The following is a 24,889-nucleotide window of genomic DNA, read 5'->3' as shown; positions in this document are numbered from 1 at the left end:
TTGGGGTTATTTGAGCCAAATGGCTCTTATCCACACACGGGTCTTTATTTTCCTAGCATTTCATTGAGAAAAAAAGCAAAACATTTCCCAAACATACAACAGATTTATCGCTTGTACTTTGTTCTTTTTTTGTGGTAATATGCCTTATGATATGAATATATTAGAGTACCAGTATCAAAGACTTTTCATGGTTGATATATTAGAGAAACTTGTAAGCTTTTGCTTGTGTATTTCTACGCCTCTGGCTTTTGCAGTAGCTGAGCACTTCACATAAATTATACTTAGCCTCACAAAGCCTGGGGAATGATGGAGTCCCAGCAGCTCTCCTAGTCTTTATATTCTGAATGACTATGGACCTAGGTGCAGACCCACAAAAGTTTTCAGGAAAGTAACTGCTATTTGAAGGGGTTTCAACTGCTGTCAATAGGAACAAGAAGCCTTTGTGGATCTGGACCAGTATGGCTTATCCAGGGTAACATAAGAAACCTGTAACAGTGGATGAACCAAACCTGTTCTACCATAAGGCAGGCTGGTATCCTAACTACTTGGATATTCCTCAGCTTCTCAAATGTTGGAAAGTCAAGGCTGATTTGCAAGTTTGGTCATCCATTTCATTACAGTGATAAGCAGAAAATTATTCCCCACGCAGGGAGAAAATTACGTGTTTCAAAAAAAGGTAACACATTTTAGACATGGTACTGTCATTTTAAAATCTGGCATGGCTAAAGATTTCAGTAACTTTCATGCCAACATGTGATATCAGACAGTCTCTCATGTCCTGTCTGATTGCTTAAAATAACACATTGCCATTCCTTTGGGGTTACACAATTACTTTATGTTGATATAAAAATGGCTGTGGTTTAAGCTTCCTTGTAAGATGCTCCATAAAACTTGCTAGGTCTGATTTCCCAAACTTCTTCAGAATGGCAGCACCAAAACTAAATAAAGCACACCTTCTTTTCTCTCTAAAATGTCTGTGTATCTGTCAGAGAAAGTCTGGTCAATAAAAAAAATATCTGCATGTTAGGCTACCAGATTTTGATAGAAGAATGTCTCTACTGCAGCTGGAGTGAGAGCATCTGCTAGAATAAAAAATACTATGTGGAGATGCTTCCAGGTTCACATGCTGGTTTGCGCTGCCTTAAGTTTTTGCTTTCAGGCCAGCACTTACTTTTGGTTGTTTCTGCTCAGAACTGTGTTATTTCAGAAAGTATTCTAATATGCCTAGCAGACAGAGGAAAATGTACTGAAGTTGCATATAAGGCAAGGTCTTCACGATAACAGACAACATAGCTGAATCGGGGCTGTAACCATCTCTTCAGTCCAGCCAGCTAGTTATTGCTGACATAGATTTATCTAGTAAAAATACCAATCTAGTTAACAAAGTAGCATTTTAGTTTAAAGCTCTTCTATTATTTTGGTGAGGTCAGTGAAAATTCATCTCATTCCAACTAGATCAGAACCTGGACTTGGATACTGCAGAAGACATGGCACTGGTGAAGGACAGGCTGGTGTCTGCAAGAACCGAGGGCGTTCAATAGGCTTTTAGCAGTGCTTAGCTGGTTTAAATGTTGTCTAGCGTCTACTGGACATGGTAAAAAATATGCTGTGCTTCCTAAGATCAAATTTAAAGTCTTATAAAAAAGAAAAAGGAACAAAAATTTACTTGTTAGAATCTAATACCAAAGCAGATGACAAAACGAGAAAACACTCATCTGGAGGTGAATTCACAAGAAATATCACCGGTGAACTTGCACCACTCTCACACTGTATATTCAGTACTATGCACGTGACATCTGAGAGCTTTTCAGAGTACAAAAGGATTTCATATTCCTGCATAGATGTATGAAAAGTCTCTCTGTATCACAAGGATTTTATTTTTAGCAAATCAGTAGTTTACTACAGTTGTAGCAAAAGGTTTCAGTTAAGTAAATTAGACATTCATTCAATATGCCAAAACGGAAAAAGAAGCAGGGAGACAAATAGTTTCTCGTTTGGATGAATTTCCTGATAACAGCATTATAACATTCTCTTCCAGATTCTGCCATTTAACTATTTCACAATATAGTTTAAAAATGCTTTCCTTACTGTTTCTAATAAAACAATTTCTGATTGCAAATTCAGTGCAATCCTAGTTAATAGGAACAAAAATATATATACAAAGTACAAAGGTAGCTTTAAGGCTGATCTGCTATAAGCTTCCATAAACAGTGGATGGCAGTGATTCATACCTAGGGAAAATCTTACCCTGATTCTTGTTTATTAATATGGAAGTGCTGACCTAAGTAAAAAAAATGTATCTATGACTACAAATTCACTTAGCAACAAGAAATTTCTGGAAGTTGAATCCAGGTAATTATAATAAACTCAGTTCAGTTCTGTTAAGTGAGGATACACTGATACTTTTCAACAGTTCTTGTAAGAGTTTAGACATTAGAGGGAATGTAATATTTTAAAAATGTATTCTCTCCCAAAAAGTCCATTCTCATTTGAACCTCTTTTAACATCATTAAATTCCACATTTCTTAGAATGCATATTTATTCCCCTCAGAATATAATACATATGCCAAAATTCTTCACTTGTACATTTCTTAACATCAAAAAATTGCGCAATTGCATCAGCCTGGGATCTATGTCTGATTTCAGTTTCACCAGAGTAAATCCATGTTTTTGCAGAAACATAAAAAAAAATAAGCTTTTGCTTCAAGTCCCACTTAAATATGTAAAGACAGAAGTCAGGCTGTAGTTCTTGATAACTGGGGTGGCTCTCTTCATAGAGACCTGCTTTTTTAAAGGAGACTTTTTGCATCCTAACAGGTAGGGAAATGAGGCAGGTTAACTACGCAAGCAACTGCTATTATTTTAATTGGTATATTTAATCCATTAACTTTCAGGATCCTGTACATTTAAGGACTTACTTTCCTATATAGCAGATTAATTGTATCAAAAATAAGCCCGTATACATTTTGTCTCTCTTATGCCATTGCACCGAATAATCATCACTGTCATACTAGCATCACTTTTGGAGGGAAGATACTTTAATTTACTTGCTTTTAACTGATTTCCCAAGCAAGAATCCTTTCCTATTTCTTTTATTACAGAGGCTGTCTCTCATTTACTAGATGCAAGACAGAGAACGCTGATTAAAATAGAAAATAAACATCTATGATTATGTCTGAGAATTATTGTTGTTCACATCAGTTCAAATATAACCTTACAGAAAGAATATGTCAAAATCTGACACGGTATGATACCTTTGATTTCCATACTTATGTTCTCTACAACCATGGTGTTTTGTTCAATGAAGTGATTTTCTCAAACAGTGAGATGCCATCTGACTTTTTGAGCTTATTTAGAGTGACACTGGAAAGAATTTTTCCATCTCAAGAAAAATGTCATTTTTCAAAGTCTTCTTTATTTTGGGAAAAAAAAAGTAAAAATACCAGTAAAAGCTTAAAAAATGAAAACCAATTTTAGCAACTTCTTTAACAATTTAAAAACATTTCATTTTGATGTTTTGAACTATTTTAATAATTTTAAAGAAATCAGATTTTCACGAAAAAATGTTACATTCCCAGTTTTAAAGCAAAGAAAGCATATTCTGAATGAACCCACACACACATTTTCAGTTAAAAAGTTGGATTTTTCCCCAGTTAATTGGTATTCTCTGACTGAAAATTCTATCAGGTCCAATTTTAATCCAATGGCTCAAATACTTTCCCAAAATATATTTTTACATTGTCTTCACAAACTAGCTGTAGTTAAAACTATTAGTAATCCTGCCTCTCCTTTTCTCAAAGTTTACCTCCCACCCCAGCAGGAGTAAGTATTAGTCTCATTTCAAACCCCAATTTCAAATTTTCCTAGAACAGCCTTTTCTTCAACTCCAAGAAATACAGTAAACCTCAAACGGCACGTTCTAAAGTAAGACTTTGCTTATCTGTTAGTTGTAACATGTGAATGAATTTAACTATAGATCTCATACATTTTTGCATTCAATCAATATTCTAGACAAACAGCAATCAAATCAAATTTGTAACATTTTTCTATACTTTCAGCAAATGATGGTGATCCTTGGCCTTGATGTTATGTTTAGTTACAAACAAGTGTAGTAGATACGTGGCTACCCAAGTTAAATCATACATAAACTTATTCAGCATTATTAAGGAAATAGAACAAAAATTATGATTGAGGCTTGTGTTTATAGATAACTTTTGGTTTAAGTTTTTTTTTTTTAATATACTTAATTAAATTGATACAAGCATCAGTGCAGTGAGCTAATCTATATAAAATAAAATTGCTGACATCTACTCAGGATTGTGTGCATTAATCAAACTCTAATACTGGTAAATGCCATTGTGTATCAGCAAAGAGGTGAAGAAATCAGAGTGATGTATCACCTAAACGTTGTCTCTCCAAGTCAAGTTTGAAATCCAGGAGCAAAGGATGGGGATGCTTCAGTTCTGTGCCTGGAATGCACAGAGTTCCCAGGGATCCCATTTTAGTGAAGATCATTAACAAAATAAAAAAAAATAAAAAAAAATATCATTTGGCATTCATGTAGAAAGCAATTCTACCAAGAGTCACATTTCAGAGGATATCCTGTTGATTGCAGCTTAAAGCAAAATTACGAGTGTAGATTGAAGGTCTAACCGAGAGCTCAGATGACTAGCAAATATTGGGGCAGGCCGACTAGTAAGGGACATAGACTGAACATACAAAGTTTAATGCTGCATGAATAAATAGATGGGCTATTTCAATTCTGAAGATTTGATAGAATCAGAAATCTAATAGAATGAAAAAAATCCTGTGAGTGAAAACATGTATAAGGTCAAGTTTTACTCAAAAGGTAACACTTCTTCAAAAGTAGAAGAAAAATTATCACAGAAGTATAGACACATCTTTAACTTCAGATTTTCAAGGCAATGTTGCAGCAGCATCTTATTTGCAAAAGAGACAACCACAAGATGGCTCCTTTCATATAATCCCAGCTAAAATAGAAACCTGTTCTGATAACATACGCTGCTCAGTCTTTTAATGAACAACTGAAACACCAGACACCATCCTCTTCGACAAAAAGATAGTGCAACAATTGCTTTATTATATCATGGTTTGGGGAGGAGCATGGTTTTTCTTAATTAAACACCTAAGGACTAAAATCCTCAAAAACAAGCACCTAATCTCACTGAACAGGGTGTAGGTTTCAAGAACACTTGTCAGGCTCAGACACAGACATTTCACACTCTTCACCTTTCTCAAGATTTTTTGTTTGTTCTTTTTGTAAGCAGATATGGCATTTTCCCCTTTATTAAATATTTTTCCATGGAATGATTTCCAGATTATCAAACTGTAAAATTATTACATGATTCATTTACTCCACATCCATGTAGATGCAATCGAGATATGCATTTGGTTGTTGTTTCATTTAACATTTGAATAAATATTACATAAATGTACCACTTCAGGGTTCCAACCCAGTGCAACACAAAATAGTACACAGAGTAATTACAGGGAATATGGTTCTTAGCATAAGAAAGTCTGGTTTGGTGTGAAAGGTTTGTTGTGCTGAATTACATAGATTCCATACCAGCAGCCATGAATTCCCAGAGTCACAACGTGCAGTGCCCCATGGCAGCCCTTCCTGGCGTGCGAAAGCGCTGACACTTCTGCAGTATCCTTTGCATTCCTCACATCTCAGAATTCCTCAGAGCATAACACCAATGACATGTGGCCCTTGCCCTGGTGGCCAAGCAGGCCAGTGGGATCCCGGGGTGCATCAGGGGGACCGTGGCCAGCAGGTTGAGGGAGGTGATCCTGCCCCTCTGTTCTGCCCTGGTGAGGCCCCACCTGGAGTGCTGGGTCCAGTGCTGGGCTGCCCAGTTCAGGAGAGACAGGGAGCTACTGGAAAGGGAGCAGCACAGGGCTGTAAAGATGACGAGGGCACTGGAGCATCTCCCTTGTGAGGAAAGGCTGAGGGAGCTGGGCCTGTGTAGCCTGGAGAAGACTGAGAGGGGATCTTACCAATGCGTACAAGTATCTTAAGGGCAAGCTGTAGGAGAATGGGACAAGGCTCTTCAGTGATGCCCTGCAACAGGACAAGGGGTAACGGGCACAAACTGCTACACAAGAAGTTCCTTCTGAATATGAGAAAGACCTTCTTTACCTTGAGGGTGACAGAGCCCTGGGACAGGCTGCCCAGAGGGGCTGAGCAGCCTCCTCTGGAGATATTCAGAACCCACCTGGACACAGCTCTGTGCAGCCTACTCTAGGAGAACCTGCTTTAGCAGGGAGTTGGACTAGATGATCTCCAGAGGTCCCTTCCAAACCCAACCATTCGGTCATTCTGTGACATGAACAAGGATCTTCCCTCATTGCTGAAGAGCAGGCTACAACATGGCAACTACTTACTGCTGCATGACAGTTCAAGATGACAGCATCTCTAACGAAGTATCTATCATGAGGAATTCAAGAAGTCACGGTGTGAATTATTTAAACAGGAACTTGAGACAGACTCCCCCACACATTTGTGCACTTCTTCACGTAAAAATTATTTACTGAATGCAAGTAGTCAGCAAGTCAGATTTACATTCAACTTAAATGTAAAGCTAAGTGGAGAGATATCATGAACTTCTGGCAGTCCTGCAACTCTGTTGAGAACTCCTACTTCTTTTTCTTTTTTTCCTTTTTCTTTTTTTACAATCAGAACACAATTTGAGATGAGGATGTTGAAGGATGTTTTTATTACTGTGGTTCAGGCTCAATATAAATGGAAAATGGAAATGGTTTGTTATTGATTTCTTACAGAACTGTTTTTTACCATAACGCTGGCCTTTTGCCTCTCAAGAAATGTTAATTTTCAGTAAAAACTGGTAAGAGATGTGGGAAAAAGAAGGGTAGTTTGTAAAAAAGCCAACAACTATTAATTCATTTCCTTACTTTTTAGGTACGAGACCTCTCGGATAAGCATGGCCCAGATGACTCACATGTATCAAGAAGAGCTGCATGGATGCATAATTGACAAAACCTTATGATGAATACAGTCACTCTTCCCAGGCTCATGAACGACGGCAGCTTTACAGCTGTAGTGTAACAAATCTGTTTTTATTTACTACGCACAAAGTCGCATCGTTTCCTAAGTAGTGAAGTTTTTAAAGAGGGCTTCTTTATGCATGAGTAAATATTTTTCTAATGAAATCTTGGTTTGTCTTGCAACCCAACCCTAGTTTATTTAGTAGTGAGATAGCTTTCTCCAGAAAAGGCAGTCAGAAATGGGGGATGGAAAAGGGAGAAGTTGGCTCTGGCTACAGGGCGCAGCTGCTCTTTGCTACTAGCCTGCAATGGGGTAATACATCAGTAATTATTTGAAAGTCAGACAGATTCCCTGCTTTCCTTGCCAGACAAAACTCTGAGAACTGAGGACTGGAAAGGAGGATAAAGGGCTTTCAGTTTACTGTTTTTCCACTCACAGCTTTTTTTCCATGTTAACAGCTACTGCTGCTATTAATTTTCTGATCTTTGTGCCTTCAGAGGCCTCACATACTAGGCAAACAGTGTTAGCACTTCAGCAGCAATGCTTTTAAGTTTATTAAATTAATTTTTACAAAACATTACAGTTGTTTCTTCCAACAACTTCCATCTAAAAGAACAGCATTTATTTCCTGTTCTGTTTTAGGAGGGATTGCAACAGAAACCTTGGTTGTCACTGAAGAAAGGTGAAAACAGCAAAAAATCCAGGTAAGAACAACATACTTCAAGTGGTTCACCACTCAGTTGTGGTTAATTTAATAAAAAATAGGAAGTAAAGCTAATCTTTGAACTAGTCCCTGAAAATGATGAGTCAGCCTCTATTTACACTAGGAAAATGATAGACCGTTCCCACGATTGCTGAAGTAAATTCATGGCATCTAAAGAAATGTTGTTTTCAGTTCACCGAGAGTTTCAGGAAAAAAAAAAAAAGAATAATGTTTGAATAAGTTCGCCCTTTTGCAAAATCCTCCTCAAAGATTTTAGACAGAAAAACAAAATGAAACACAAATAGCTTGTATAAAGCCCCACAGATCCAGAACTGGATTCAGGCATAATACAGGAGGCAGCCAGCAACTCTGCAATAAGCTCCTCCAAAGGCAAGAGGGTTTATGGGATTCAGGCCTGGACAAAGAGTGAGGAACTCCTTATGTGACTGGGCACATCAATGCAAAAGACATCTATGGAGGATTCATGTATCAGAACGTAGGTGCACGCAGCAGCCTAAGCAGCCTTCAGCCTCCCAAGGCATCTGTTACCTCTGTGTAGGCATGGCAGAGGACCGCCGTAAACTGATACCTTTCTGCGCCAGCAGCTGGCAACAGGGAAGAATATCACTGGGCATCTCAAATGGCACTAGACATGCATGTATATATGGGCAACTAAATAAAGCCCTAAGCGTTAACCAATGCAAGCTTGCTTCAGGAAGAACGGAAGGATTGGAATGAATTAGGCATTCAATGAAATTCTACCATATTTTTTTTACAAAACCAAGAAAATCCTGACTTTGTTCTGCACAAGGTATTATAAAATGCTCCATATTCGACCTGTCTGAAAGGAAAAATGGGAAAATACTATTTATTTATATCAGAATGGCACTGAGAGGAAGCTGAGTACATTACAGTTATGCAGGCCAGCAAATACTTTTTCACAAAACACAGTTTTAAAACAATGTATTTATTTTCTAAATTTATACTTATTAGACTCTATTGAATATTCAAGTCTTCATTTGCAGACAATTTTCTTTATCAACCTTTAGCCAAAAGAGAACATAAAAGCAAACTTAGCTGAAATAAAACCAATCTCTTCTTCTACCCTGCTTTGCTTATAAACTCTTCTGTTTCTTTCTTAGGGGAAATCCAGTTCTGTTAAATGCCCCCCCAAAAATGAAGTCTACCTCTTTGATATAGCAGAAACAGAAACAAAGCCTCTGACTTCCCTTAAAAGATCAGGATCAGAACTGAGGACAAACTTAATGCAAATAGGCCTGCAAATAACTATATTTTTCAAATATGCAAAAATGTGGGCTAATGAATGTGGGTAAATGAACTGGGTGAACTTTCTGAGTCATAAAAAATCGAGAATTTATTTTTTGTGTAAACAATACTGTAAGCATACTACGTATTGCATGCCATTAAAGACTTTCAGTTTATAGAACATATTAAATGCTAAAATCTGTCTTCATATAAACCAGACAATGCAAAGAACGTGAGATGTTATGTATTAATGCTTCCCTTTTTTCATAAAAGGTTGTAAATTATAGTTAAACCCATGACTGTCAATTTCCTGAATTATGCTATGTGCAAACAGACCATAATAGCAAGCTATGTTTGGCTGGGAAACCAAATTATAATCTAGAAAGAAGGCAAAATCCCCTAACAGATTTATATTGTATGTATCTGGTCTTTTGGACAGAAAGGTTGTTGAAAATACCTTTAAGATTTGTATTGTTCCATATAGAAACTAACTATAATAATGACAGAGAAGTACAAAAGATGAATTGTAATGTAATTGTAAGGAAATGTTTAAAAAGTTAAAACCAGAATTCCCATGTTCCCAGTTTCACAACATATGAAAGCAGTTTAAAAATCCCCAGCATTTTAAATGAAAATTTAATTTGATTTCTAGTAAAAGTAATTAACTTCTAAAGCCCATTGCCAAAATATATTAAGGAAGTCAATGGAAAAGCAAAATATTAAAACATACATACTTTTATATTTATCTGTACAATGATTCACAATTTAAAAAATAGAAACGAACGTGACTCTCCAAGTCATATGCCAACTAGAGACTGATTAAGGAATCACTCTCATATGGAGAGCACTGTGCTTGTCTATTTTGGAACTTTTGGTGTAGACCACTAGCAAGGAAATAAAAAAGGTTGACCTCATAATGAGGAGTCTAGTTATGAAACTGAAGATACCAAGGTTCAGTTCCACATGCAGCATTCCTGCACAGCATTGTTAAAGCCTCTTCCCTTATCTGCATTCTGCTTCCCCCTTTCTAAAAGGAATACAACAGCACTTTTCTATCTTGCAGGGAGCGCTAAAAGGTAAATAAGAAATGTGTCTGTAATACGTACAGATGTCTATAAGGAAAGTAGATAGACAGCTGCCATTATTTGATATGGCATTTTCTATACCCCAGTAAGAGATAAAAACCATGCAAATCTTGAGTATTAATCTTCTCAAGTTCAGGAATATTAAATTCTTGTTTATCTTGACTACAACCCACATGTTTTTGATATTTATTCCTTGTTATGCTAGTTATAAACAAGTAAGCAACCATTGTCAATGCTTATACACAACACCATAAGAAACAGTGCGCCTGTTTTCAACCTAAGAAACTGTATTCTTTAATACCAGGTGTTCTGGTAATGACCATTTTTATAACATATGTTGTGGGTCTGGGTGTTGTTTTTTGTTGTTTGTTTATTTGTTTGGGATTTTCTCCTTTTCTTGTTTCAACTGTTCTGTCATGTGGGACCTTTATTATTTCATCCCAAAACGAGGCATACTGATGTAAAGCATTAGCATCTGCCTAGCTGTGTGTGGGGCAAAAAATGCCATATAACCCGGAATCATAAGTGCACATAGGCTAGGAAACTCTTAGAACTTGTGAAAACAAAGGCCAGAACCAACATAATACGAACGTTTTTGTAAGGCAAAGGCCAAGGCACTGAACCGAAAGTTGCTGTAGCTGAAAGTACTCCCTCCCCTGGCCAAAGTATTTAGCTCTCCCGTGCTTCAGTGTCACCATCTATGTAAGGGTTTATTTGTAATTCATCCTCCTTTATACATTATTCTGAGATCTACAACCTAGTAGCCTTCTAGAAATCCAAGTATTATTTTATTTTGGGGAAGATACAATAATATCTAGAGGATACAAATATTAGCTGTAGTAACTCCTAGCGTTGAAATTCCTCGTCTTTATGTTCATATCATAGTGTTACGTTTTTCCTCAAAGCACTTTGATAAATTGAGCTTCTTACCACCACTCAGGACATAATTTTATTATTCCCATTTTGCCAATAAAAAAAACGAATGAAATGAGCCTCTACAGTTTAAATAATGCCACAATGAAAAAAGCAGCTGAGGTCAAAACAAAAGTTTGTGAAAGCAAGCTTTCTATCTTCATATTCTCTGACTTGATACTGCTATAAAAATACATCTATATATAAAGTTAATAATTCTTACAAATTTCTAGTTAAATGTGATAGTTCTTGTTACCAGACTTGTGCTGCTTTTCTTAAGTACAGGCAGCCGTATGTTATTACTTGACTGTCCAGATCAAAACAGGACTTTGAGAACACAAGTGTTTTGTTTTGCTGTAATTTTTACAGTCTAAATCCACTGTTTCTAGCTCAGGCCATCACTGTGATATTTTAAGGAAGACCTTAAGACAAATACCCTGTTGGCTGTTGCAAGAGCATCCTGGAAAGCAAGCACCTCCTCCTACATGAGAGCAGTACAATCCAACCACGCACCCACTCAGTATCAGTACCTTTCCACAGTGAATGAATTCCCTAATCACCTCCTTGAAGACTACAAACCTACCCCATATGATGTCTGTCTAATTCCCTTTCTAAGATTTTTGCATATGTATGAAAAGACTATTTGCTATGGGTTATGTCAAAAGGGCGTATTCTAGGATGCAGGTCTTTCTGTTTGCAGGTAGGTGGTTTTGTTTGTATTGGAATCTTATCTCTGAGGACTGGATATCATATATACACAGTTTAAGCTATGCCAAAATCCAAAGAAGCCAAATAAATGTGAAGAACACCTATGTGTTCTGTCACTATACATACTTGCTGTGAGTAGTATACAAAACCATTATCAGGGACACTTCCTTCAAAAGCTGAAAACATTGACATGTCAGCCCAACAGTCCAGAGATCTCCTTCAAAGAGTATATGGAATAAATAAAAAAAAATATATTAAAAAATTAAAAACAAAACCCCACCATCTTTATACATTTAACTACTAGTTCAATCAGAAAAGTAATTAAAAAATCCATTTAAACCAAATAATTTCAGATGTTAGCTTCTACCCACCACAATACAAAATCAACATTTCCCATGCACAAAATCTAATCCAAAACAGTTACAAACGTTTTGATTATTTTTCCTAATTATTGGGGTTTGCTTCCATAAGAGAGAAAAACAACATACTTTCTGAGAAATCAGAACTCTTACATTAAGAAAAAGTAATTTCACACTACCTTGATGATCAATTTAACCTGATGTTAAAGAAAAGCTTTCAAAATTCTAAGGTCTCTTGGTACTTTTAACAGAAATTGATACTTTCTTTGCCCCCAAACATAATTCCTGGCTTGCATCGCTTAATATACTGAAAAAGGAACAGCCCTTGATTTTCAGGGGCAGATGAATGTACTTAAACAAACATATTATCGATTTAATTTACTACGGTCAGAAAATTAGTACACAAATACTTTGGACAGAAGGCAATTAGCTACATGGGAAAAGTAACTTTGGACAGAAGACAAAAGTTACATGAAGTTTCTCTGCAGTCATCACTCAAGGACTGGGTTTTAGTTGCAATTAAAAATTCGGCATTGTCACTTTAGTCAGACACTAAGATCATCCTTTGGTTTGCAGTACATCATGCGGCACAAACCCATAGAGACCTCCCCGTGCTGAAGTCCGCCTGAGAGCACTTACACAGAGTATGCGAGCACCACCGCTCAATACTGGGGTGCTGGGTCAGGGCCCCAGCGAGGGAGCGTGCTACACGCACACCAACCGGCCCTGGGAGCTGAGGGCTGCCTGCTCAGAGGAACGAGGTCCCTTGGTGTCTGGGGAAGGGTTTGATCAGGGATGGTTTGTTTCCATCAACCCTGCTTCCCTGTGTGCTTTTACACAAACATCCTGCCTGCCTACCTACCGCTGCTAACCGCACAGGCGCTCTGGGGAGCGAAAACCCCCGTAAAATGGCAATTCCCATCTACACCCATACTACATCCCCGAGGGAGGCCGATCCCGCTACCCACAGCAAAGGCGAAGGCTGGGGAACGCTCCGTGCCCCGCGGCTGAGCCCTCTCGCCGGCCGGAACCACGGGCCCCTCCCCTGGCCCCGCGGCGCAGGGAGAGCGAGCAGCACGGCCGCGCCGGCTGGCTTTCCCGGGCGGGGAGGCCGCTCCCGCCCTGCGCCGCCGAACCGGCCTCCTCAGGCGGCCGCGAGCACCCCGCCGCCTCAGGCCGCGGAAAAAACGGGCGGCAAGGAGTGGGGGGGGCGGCCGCCGCGCGCCTCCCGCCGCCCCCCGCCCTGCCCCGCCGGCGCTGCCCCCTCCTCGCCCCCGCCGGCGCCCCGCGGGAACCCCGGCCCCGCCCGCGAGGGGCGGAGCGGCGCGCTCGGCCCCGCCCCGCTTCCTTTGTGTTCGGGCAGCGAGCGGCAGCCGCAGTCGCCGCCGCTTCCAGCCTGGGCAGCGCGCCTCTGCCTGATTCTTCTCTGTCCCGCCTTCCTATTCCCCCTCCCCTCTCGCCGCTTTCCCCTCGTCCTGCCCGCTCTCCCGCTCGCCATGTCGCTGGGAGCCGGCCCCGAGGCGGGTTTCTCCAGCGAGGAGCTGCTGACCCTGCGCTTCCCGCTGCACCGCGCCTGCCGCGACGGGGACCTGCCCGCCTTGTGCGCGCTGCTCCAGAGCTCGCCCTGCTCCGACTTGGCGGCCGAGGATTCCTTCTACGGCTGGACGCCCATCCACTGGGCCGCGCACTTCGGCAAGGTGGGGCCCGGCCCGGCTCGGCTCGGCCGGCGGAGCGAGGGAGGCGGCGGCGGCAGCGGGGGGGGTGAAGGGGAAGGAGGGCGCCAGCGCCGCTCGCTCGCAACGCGGCGCCATCTTTGCCCCTTGCGCGCGCTCTGCCGGGAGGCGCCCGCCGCGCCCCCACCCCCTCCGGTCGCCGCTCCTGAGGGGATCGAGGAGCCGCGGCCCTTGGCTTCTGTCCTGTCGCCGCGGTCAGAGCGGCAGCGGTGGGGCACATCACCGGGCCGGTGGCACCTGCCGCCCCCGAATCACTCATCCTCGCCGCCGGCCGGAGCGGCCTCTGGTCCCGCTGCCCGCCCGGCAGGCTGCCTGGCTTGCTGACAGGGGTGGCCCTGGGTCGCGCAGCCGGGCTTTCAAAAAGGCGCCCGGGTCGCCGGCACAGTGCGGCGGGAGCCAATGGGCAGGAGGAGGGGCAGGGGGCTCCTCCCACGCCGATCCCCTCGGGGCTTGCCTGGCGGGCGCCGGCCGGGGCGGGAGGGAGCGCCGGGGTCGCCACCCCCTGCGCCCGCTGCCTCGCCCGTCCCCTGGCCGCGCTTCGTGCTTTGTGTGCAGTCTAGTCATGGCCCTTATCGCCCTCTGACTCCGCACCTGGAGACTGTTCTGTTGTGGTGCCTGTGTTATGACTACCGGCTCATTAGGAGCTTCGGAAGAAGGTGCTTGGGCTTATAAAGCGCTCCTCTGTTGCCTTCAGAATGAAAAATAACTTTTTTCACGTTTATACGTGAAATTATACGGGGGGTTTTTTTGCACGGTTTATATGCGTGCAGATACGAGAACAGAATTAACTGCGTTGGCATCGCTGCAACGCAGAAATGATTGACATAAGTAGCCACGCTAACTTCAAGTGTAAAGATGAGTGGTATCTTGATTTCTTGATTTTATGTAGGTAATGTGGTGAGTGTTCTAGCCTGTGCAGAATTCTGGGCTAGAGGGTTGGGGTTTGGGGTTTTTCCTCATTGTTTGTCTGGGTTTGGATTTTGAGGGACTTGTTGTTCTCCCTCACGTTGCAATATTTTTCTCTTTGTGTGTTGATTGTGTGCCAGGGGAAGAATATAAATGCAGTTAGGCAGTTGTCATTGTTCATAAAAGTACATTAAGAGATGGTTTCTATATGTTATGTGATCTTAACCTGCAGTGCTTGTTTGAGAAACATAGCTAAGAAACAACAACAAAAAAAAGCGCCCCACCCTCAAAACCTCCGAAACTAAATGCTAAATTGGTCTTTTTTTGTTTCAGAAGGAAGGTAATAATCTACACTCAAAAAAAAAAGTGGAGCGCCTTAAATTTTATTATGAAGCACATTCATAGAAATGTGGAGATACTAATTTGGCACTAGAGTTCTGTTTCCTTTTACCATCTTGTAATTTCTCTCCAGTGCATGCTTGTGGCAGCCTTGCTTTTGTCTTGGAAGTGTGTGTGGTGTTCTGTGTTTTTCTTTCAGCATCTTCAGCTTTCTACTAACCATCCTAGTTTATGTGAGATTTCTGTGTACATTCTAGTGCTAGTTCCTGTTGAAGAGACTATTGCAGAAACAGCTAACAAAGGGAATAAGTTAATCTACAAGATACTGTTTATACTTGCCATCTGCATTCTTGGGTGTCAGCAAAATTTGATACATGTTTTTGTGGAGGTTGCTGCATGTGAGGGGGAAAAATCTGGCAAGAAAAATGAGACTTGTGAAAATGACATAGGCTATAAATGGGTTTTATACAACTTTTTATATATGTACTTTCCTAAAAGCCTTGTGACGAGAGTCAAGGCAATTTCAATTTACAGAAGTTACCCATGTGTTTTATAGTCTTGTTGGCTAGTATTCCTTTCTCTGAGCCAGACAGGGTAGAATACACTTGAAAAAGTTACAGTAATGTATTTGGAACCCAAACTCAAGTGACGCTGTGTTTGTGTGGTATAGTTATACTTTTATCTTTTACCAGTTAATAGATGTTTGCCAGCAGTGGAGTAGCTGCTCTTAGGGGACATTCATATGTATGTCTTATCTTCTTGTTTATGTTGGGATTTTTTTCCAAATACAGATACATCAAAACTTCAAATGGAGGGTTCTATTTCTCAAGTATCAGAGTTTTAAAACATTAATGTTTTAAATGTTCATCAGTAGTTACCAAACAAGATTCTTTTCACTTCTCTTTTTCTGGATTGTGTGGGATTGTCATTGCATTTGTATTTCTTTTCTTGAAAGAAATTAAATGGTGACAGAACTTCTTGGCTGCCCTTCTGATACAGGGCCATTTAGCAACAGGGTCCACTATACATGTATTGTTTCTAACTGCAGCTCTGTAGGAGGCTGAAATGACAAAACTGATTTAGTTCCATTCTGGAAGAAGTCCTTGCAGACCAACTTCTTTAGAGTGAAATCTACAACAGTTCATACGTGTATATATGCGTCTGCATGTACATACAGTATCAGCCTAGGGCTGGTTAACTTCAGCAGCACAGAGGTGTTTCTTTCCCTTCACCTGTTGCACAATTTGAACGCAGAAGAAAGAACTCATCTCAAAGGAGAGTACAAAATCATTTTAGAATAAAGCTATGTATGACTACATTCTTGCATGCAGTTGTAGATGTGCTGCAGTAAGGAAGTAGTAGCAACAGTCAGGTTCCATTATGAATTAATATGTGAAAGAGAAAAGGGGGGGGGGGCATGATATTGATGTAATACTAGTACCAATAAAAATGAAAACACAGTATTTTTTAATAGTTTAGTCTGAAACATACTTCTACAGCTTGCAATGAATAAAATACTAGCAAAGTCGATTGCAAGTGATACTACAATTTGTGTTTCTGGTTGTAATACCTGTTTTATTAATGACAGCATGGACCTCCTTTTAGAGAAAGCAGTAAGTTCAAAGTGCTGTGTTGAGTATCTGTGGTAGAGTTTGTGTTTTCAGGACATTACCTGACTGCAGAGAAGTGCTCATATCCCGAGATGTAAACTAATTCCCATTAGAGTTGCTGTATTCCAATAAGAGTTAATTATATAGTGCCCTAAATTACCCTGGCATTCTGTACATTCCTGAGAAGATGGGTTGGAATGTAAAATTGTTAACAATCTAAAAAGCTGCCAGGGAGGTAGAAAATGAAGGTTTTGCATGAAAAATGAAGTTGCTGTTAATTTGCTTTCTTAGACTAACCTTAATTTAATTTTTCTTTTTAACCACTTACATGCATAGTTTTATTTTTTTCTGACCACATCTGTTTGCTTGTACTCTTCCACTTCTGTTTTTGCCCTTGACTGTTTATGTTACAGGAAGCAGAAAGTAGCAAGTACCTTGTTTCTTCTGAAACAAAAGTAGTAGAGAGAAATGCCTGTCTCTTCCTTGGTATTTTGCCAGTATTGTGGCCTATATGGAGGCCTGTGGTTTTTTCTTCATTAAATCAGTTTAACCTCTGCTTTAGGTATTACAGTACATTGGAAAATGTCTTCTAAAAGGCTATTTGATGAAAGTGGACTTGTGTGTCTTGATCTCAAGCATAAATAATCAGTGAGGTATTGGTTTTTGTTATGTTGACTTTCCCTATCCACAGAAATAACTTGCCTCAGTTTTCCATCATGTTGGAAGAAGCAGGATTTTGACAGCCATGATGCAGAAGACACTTACTTCAGCTCTTACTAGGATGAAATGTTATGTTTGTTGTTAAACCCCTGTTAGAGAGAATTAAAAAAAAAGTACACAAGAAAACATTTAAATTTGAAGTTGTATAGGTAATGGTGGCATTCTTATGAAACAGTTTAAACAGTGCAAGGTGACACTGGTGAACCAATGTTTTTCCCCTTGCAACTGATGGGCTATAATGCCTGTCTAGTTATGGAAATTTGTTCGGTCCAGTTTCTGTGCAGGAAGTACTACTTATTCCTGAAGTTGTAATGCTTGTCTGAAAGTGTTGTCAAAGTAATTCTATTAAAAGTCTGTTTTAAAAATTGGCTGAACTTTTAATTGTTGTTTGCAGTTACAGGAGAGGGACCTCTTGGTGTAACTGGAGTTTTATTTCCATTACATAGTTGATTAATAATTACAGTGTTACTAAGGTTTAACAGCACTATTGGGGGTGCTAGCATGTGAACAGAAAGGAAAAGCTGAGATTAGCAAATACAAAATGTATTTGGGTGGTCTACCATTAGAATTATAAATTTTATTACACCATTTTTTTGATGTAATTTTTTTTTTGCAGAAGTAGTACTCGATTGCTTTTGAAAAGGTACTTAACCTAACTTTGGAGCTAGATTCATTAATACTGCCATATTTCAGTCAGTCTCACCCTTGCACATTTACTTCATGTAATTAGTGAGTTAATGGTACATTTATGTCTAGTGTCAAGTCTATTAGAGTCCAAAAAAGTACTTAGGTATATCCTAAGGGATAGGGTTCATATGTGTGTGTTTGAACTATATGGGGGGAGGAAACAATTGAAGTTCCCAATATATTTGGAAAGCTAATACAAAATAACTCTACGGTGGTTGGTACTTTTCTCATGGATGTAATTCATCAAGATCAGGAATTTACAGGTTAGACAAAAAAAGGAGAGACTGACATAAAGCAGTAGAGAAGCACACTGGAGTTGTGGTATTTGTGCTTCTGAATCAGGCTGCCAGCTGACTCTTTGATGCCTTTTAAATTGTTCCTTTATGAACAGACCATTCCACAGCTGTGGTATGGCTAACAAACATTTTCTTTAACTGTGAGAGACTGACCTGTAAATTTTTGTTTTATATGAATCAGTTCCCCGAGTCAGTGTGGTGTTTTTATTGTTTTGCTGTGGCATGTGTGCACAGTGTTGTTTGTTTTCTAACTGCAACAAACGGAAGCCTAGGCTAAACTGTTTATTTTAACATAGTGCATTCCTTTTCCTATCAAGAAAAAGACAGTGTTGCTTTGTGACAGGAAAGGAGCAGTTTTTTGGCTATTTTTGAAAGTTGAGGTCATTGTGGCTGTGGTTTGCCTGGCTTCTACAATGTGATGTTAGGAACATTTAAAAATAGTAACTGGATATCTGACACTTCTGGTTAGTGTGATGGGAAAATAAAAGTCAGAATATAGTGTGACAAAATACTGCAATTTTTTAAGACTGAGTGCTTTTCTTTTTTGGTATTGCCGCAAACATGCAACCTATTTTGTTCACTGCTCTTCAGCTGCAGTAACAGGAAAATGGTGGAAAGAATTTTTCCTTTATAAATTTAGCATAGTATTAGCAGTACTGCTTTTCATTAGTAATCTGCTGCTGTCTAGGAAAACATTAAAGGAATTTAAAATCTTGTGTTTTTCTGATACCCTTTCTCTAAACTCTTCTGAGAACACATCCATGTATCTCCTAACAATACTCTTGTTTTGGCAAACGTTATCTAACAATGTGGGTTTAGTATCATGTTTGTAGTTTTGCTGGATCAGAACTTCTCTTCTTTTTTCTTGCCTTCTTAACAGAAGTGAACCAAATAGTTCTTGTAGTCAGAACTGAAGTATTTATGCCCTCTTTTCCCTCATCCTGAAAATAAATGTTGGAATTCAGTTTTAGGGGTGAGAATTAAGTACTTCTCAGGTATGCTCTGTGGCCAAAGGAGGGAGGAGTATAAGGAGGAGGGGGGAAAATGCTAAGGTTTGTATTCTGTCTTGTATTACATCCATGTAATCTCACTAGTAAGTTTAGCCTTTCTAAGTTTTATGTATTTAGTACGTGCTTATTGTCATAGCACATCTGTGTAATATTTTTTGGTTTTATTCCCTCATGTCTTTAAAGCTGGAGTGCCTAATGCAGTTAGTAAGAGCTGGAGCTTCTGTAAATGCCAGTACAACACGTTTTGCTCAAACACCAGCCCACATTGCTGCTTTTGGAGGACATCCACAGTGCCTGAATTGGTTGATTCAAGTGGGGGCCAACATAAACAAACAGGTATGGACTTGTGTGTATTTCATGTCTGCATATAGTTTTGGAAGGAGTGTCTTGGTCCCTTTTTGCTACATGTATGATCCTTACATTCACATACAGATATGTTATTTTTAACATCAGCTGAAGTCAAATGACTTAATTACCAGTTACAGACCTCTTTGATTATAGTAGAGATAGGAGCAATAAATGTCCTTTAAGCCACTAAAGGTTTGGAGAACATTTGTTTTAGGAAATGACATCTTGCTACTTCTTGAACAAAATGGTGTGCTGTGCTGGTGTTGGCAGCATTAGCAAATACTCTGACACTGTAATGCCTCTTTAGGGGAAAGAAAAAAAGACTAGTGAAGAATATCTTACTTATTTAATATGCTAAGAATTGGAAAATTCACCATTACCTACAGAACCATGAGACCTTTGTGGTACTTCGTGATTAGTCATACATCTAGTACATACATACATGGCATACAATAAGGTCTGCCATGGTTTATTTTAAAGGTGCACCTGGTTTCATACTGTTGTCCATTTTAGATTACTTGCAAAACTTTTCTGGTAACTTCCTGCAAATAGATCAGAAACATGTACTTTACTAACAAAGAAGGAATGGGTGACTTTTATTATTTTTTTTTAATAGTTTTCCATTACTTTTACTGTATGGATAATGATTTATCTGGTAGCAGAGAGTGCAATAATACAGCAAAATTCCTGTAAAGGAGTGTTGTACTCTGGTACAATACCAGAATCAAGTGCTTAAAACTATCATGCTTTTGGGGAAAATATTTGCAGTACTGAATGGATCTATTGTGTATGCAGGGCATACATAAGGTATGCCTTTGAAACAGTACTCAAAATTATGTATAATATTCTATGAGATTAATACTGCAGCATTTACTAATATGGCACAGCACCCATAAAATGTCTGGTCTGTTAAATCTTGCATCATACTTTTTATAAAATATTTAATGGCCAGACTGTTTCATATGCAGTAGAGTTAAGCTAAGTCTGCTGAAGAACTTGAACATTTGCTTTTCTAGAGTTTGGTTCTTTTTCTTTTTTAAGCTATGCAAAAATAAGAAATGGGGAAGTTTGTGTTGAGTTTTCAGAAAAGAAGGCTGGTGCATTGAGAACAGCTGTGAGACACCAGGAGAATTGTAGAAACAATGAAGGTGACTGGATGCAGAGGCTATAGATCGCATCTTCTCCTTGATACCTGACAAAAGTAACTTATGCAATAAGTTATTGCTGCATAGTGGTAGAATCTTCAGAAGAGAAAATACAAGAAGTATAAATGCATCTGGAGACCAGGTAAGAATGTAAAGAAATGGTGATTAGAGAGGAAACATGGCATGCACAGAATAAAGATGTACAAATATCTGCTAAATGAGAAGAGAAGAATGAATGAAAATGAATGAATGAGAAGAATGAAAGTTTCCAACTATGAGGATAAAGAGAAGAACTGACCAGTGAGGTTGAAATGGAGTCGAAGAACAAGCTTGCTGTCCTGGAACATGAGGGGGGGCGGGAGGGAAATCGCATCTAGTGGGCAAGGTTATAGTAAAGAAGAAAGTAGCAGCGGGCCCCCCAAAGAAGAGGAGAAGAGTGCAGAGAGATGTCTCCATGGGCTGAGGGCAATATGCAAATGACTGTAAAGGAAAGCAGAAGGCAGTATAATATGCAGTTAAAAGTAGGCAGGAAACTCATTCCAGCCTGAAGTAATCACCAAGACTAGCCAGTGACTCAGGAGTCTTTACAAATTTATGGCCTGTCACCAGAGCAAATACAAATAATAGATCTGTAGTCTTCCACAGGAGGAAGAGTACTGTGATGCTCAAATTTTCTGATAGTGGTGACAGTATCATATAGATTTCTAAAGGCAGATTTGGATGTTGCCAGGCAAAGGACACCAGTATAGATGATACTGGATGTTGACACTGTGGAAGCCTTGTATGTTGTTAATGGTAGGCTCAAGTTACACTTCAATGTAATTTTTTTTTTTTTTTTGCCCCCACAAAATATTAATTGAACATACAAGCAGAGGCAGTTTAGATTAAGTTCAACATTAAAATAAGAAGATAGTTTTGGTTAATTAAAATGGTAGTAGAAACAAAAAAGTCTCTTAAATTCTTTATTAGGATGCAACTGGTCAGTCCACACTGGTTTCACATGCATGAGCACTGAAAGCTAGGCAGTGTGCCTTGGTGATACCTATAGCAGCAAACTCATCCCACTGCTATTTGGAATGTTTCATACATGGCTATGTAAAGCATAGTGCATGCTTTGCTCTCCCCAGTTCCTCCCAGCTGTTTATTGAATTGCAGTCAAATTCTAATATTCTCGTTTTATTTGAATTCCTTAATAAATGATCATGGTTCTTTATTTAACTTCCAAGCACTTCCAGGTGACCATCTAGGGCTTCCACCCACACTTGAGCTTTTGGAGCACTATTTCCTGATGTGTATTTTGTTTATTCCTTCCAGCTCGCTGACTGATGCTGTACTTCAAACAGACATAGTCACTGGCTAATGGTTGTGTGAGGACAAGTGTTCCATGGACACTGGATACAATACACATGCTGAGAAAGATCTGGGAATACTTGATACTTAAACTAGTAAAACCTTGCTTCCAAACTGACTCCTGGTCACTGGCTACAGACTAACCCATCACCTCTGGAAAAAGAAAAGGATAGCTTCTGAAAAGGAATCTACTCGAGTCTCTCAGTCTTAACGTAAACTTCCGGTACTCAGTAGAATTTGCATGCACGCTTTCTCATATCTGCCCTGAGGTATGGTATTGTAGCCTATGCTGCCTGCCCTGAAGTTTAGGGAAAACTTGAAAATGCGTGTCTCAGTGCTGGTGACAGTTGCCCAGGACTTTTCTCAGGCAGCAACAGTGAAGGACAAATGCTGAAAACTGCTTGTCCCAACTGTACCTTGCTCCCCAACTAAGTTCTGTGAGTATAACCTGTGATGCCCAGCCCTCTTAGATAACTCTATGTGCTGGCTAGAGCCATCTATCTGTCTTAATGATCAGTGGGCAGTTCTTCCCCCACCCCTGCCAGGATCACCATAAAAAATCACAGGAGAAAGACAAAGTGCCAAGCAATGATCTGCCTGTTTCTACCCAGCAGTGGACTCAAAAGTCCTACTATATTTATATTTTTTTCTTTAGCGGGTAGTACCTGCTAATTGTTACTAATAATGTGACTCAAGATCTGCATTTGGCTACCTGCCTGCTCTAGTTCACTTTCAACAATGCAAAGCAATTACACTGCTGCTTTCCCTGAGATTTTTTTTTCTGATATTTTATCCTTGTCACAATGCAGTTTATTTCTGTGCTGTTGTACACATCAACATCAGATAATCATGAGTACTTTTTGATTAAAAAGCCTGTTACTTCATTTAAATATATTTTTCCCTCTAGCCTCAGCCTGTTAAACATTTCTGTTGTATGTTGACTGTGTTGATTGGCCAGAAAGAGTTGTGTGGCCTGTCTTAAAGAGAAGGGATAAGAAATACTGCATTCTTACAGGTGATGCAACCTTAATTGTCATCTAGCTGGTTGCCATCATTGGCAGTGATGGCAGATAGATGTAGGAGTGTTATACTACCTGTGCTAGCAAGAACTGTAAACACACTAATATCCTTGGTGAGGAGAAAGAAAACGCTCCTTCCTTTGGTATGTTATAGTTTTGCATTTTAAACAACAATTCGGACTAAATCCAGATAAAGGTATTCCATGAGTTCTCACCTGTACTCAAAATTCAGAAGGAGAAACAATCGTGAGTTCAAAGTGTTTTGGCAAAGAATGAGGGCGGAAAGAATAGTCAGTATTCTCCAGCTTCTACTTGTTGGCTTCAGAAAGGGTAGGGTGCTGGATCTAAGAAATCTGGACGGTTTTTGGTAGTGTGATGAGTTGCTAGAACGTGAAATTCAGTCAGTTGAGTTACAGAATGGAGTTAGTTTATATTTCTTGTCAGGTAAAATAGTCCTTCTGTGTCTGTCTTAGATATCTATACTAGAAGTATTTTACAAGTACTTGCATAGTGTTGTGGTTTAACCCTGGTCAGCACATAAGCACCACACAGCCAATTGCTCTTCATGCCATCCCCCCCCCCGGCCCCCCAGCAGGTTGAGGGAGAGAATCGGAAGGGAAAAGTAAGAAAACTCGTGGGTTGATATACAGACAGCTTAATACGTAAAAAAGGAAACAAACCCAAGAAATCAAAGTGATGATAAAAAAATTTCTAAAACCCCCACACCACAACCAAAAAAATCCCACAATTGCTTGCGACTAGCCAACTGATGCCCAGCCAGTCCTGGAGCAACAACAGCTCTGGCAAACTACCCTGCCAGCTTTTCATGCTGAGCATGATGTTGTATGATATGGGATAGTCCTCTGGTCAGTTTGGGTCAGTTGTCCCAGCTGTGTCACCTCCCAGCTCCCTGTGCACCCATAGCCCACTCCTAGCTAAAACACTGGTGTATTACCAACACCACTTTGGTCACGAATCCAAAACATAGCACCATACTGGCTACTGTGAAGAAAATTAACGTTATCTCAGCCAAAAGCAGTGCAGGTAGTTGAAAGCTTTCATTGTAAATGTGGATGGGGCCTCTTTATTTTATAAAGAAATATTTACAGGTAAGTAAGTTTTGGGTTTTTTAGTTAAATGAAAGGGTTGTAAAGGTACCAGTGAGTGAAATGAACTGAATCATACCCAGGGACTTGGAACTTGGAGAACAAAATGGAAAATTTGCTCTTAAGTTCAACTTGACTATCCTAAAGCCAACAGAAATTTGGATCCCAAAAAGAAAGAGGGGAAAACAGTTAGAAATGGCTTTAGACTGAATGAAAAAATAACCATGTCTAAAAGAGGCCTGAGAATAAGCAGAGTTTGAGGGGGGAAAAAAAGCAGAAGACATGTCTTTTGAGGTTAGCAGCATAGTGAGGAAATGCAAACCGATCAATCAAGCTGAGATAAATTTACTGATTTAATCCAAAAGACTCTTCAGCTGCATGAATAAGGAAGGAAGCTAGATACTTTTGCAGTAAAATGGAAAAGAAGTCAAAGGTTATCTAGTCAACAGCCCAAAGCTAGAGATGACATTCCTTGTCTTTGTGGGAGGGTAGTAATGCTTCTCCAAGGGAAAGGTGGGAGGTGTTGGACAGTGGCAGTGAGCTGCAAAAAGTAAATG

General features: G+C 39.8%; 1 protein-coding gene across 2 annotated transcripts in view; it reads left to right on the top strand.

The window, feature by feature from the left end:
* Positions 1-13,412: 13,412 nt before the first annotated feature.
* ANKRD10 (ankyrin repeat domain 10) overlaps positions 13,413-24,889 on the top strand; it is a 37,970-nt gene continuing 26,493 nt past the window's right edge. Inside the window, exons 1-2 of one of the 2 annotated variants that reach the window (XM_056329664.1) lie at positions 13,413-13,760; positions 19,548-19,700. In XM_056329664.1, the coding sequence (XP_056185639.1) occupies positions 13,560-13,760; positions 19,548-19,700 (354 nt within the window). In that variant the 5' untranslated portion in view covers positions 13,413-13,559. The remainder of the gene's footprint in view (positions 13,761-19,547; positions 19,701-24,889) is intronic. The other variant, XM_056329665.1, reaches the window with a different exon arrangement.

The sequence above is a fragment of the Falco biarmicus genome, chromosome 2 (assembly GCF_023638135.1).
Source record: "Falco biarmicus isolate bFalBia1 chromosome 2, bFalBia1.pri, whole genome shotgun sequence".
Lineage (NCBI taxonomy): Eukaryota > Metazoa > Chordata > Aves > Falconiformes > Falconidae > Falco > Falco biarmicus.
This window is presented reverse-complemented; position numbering and strand designations above follow the sequence as displayed.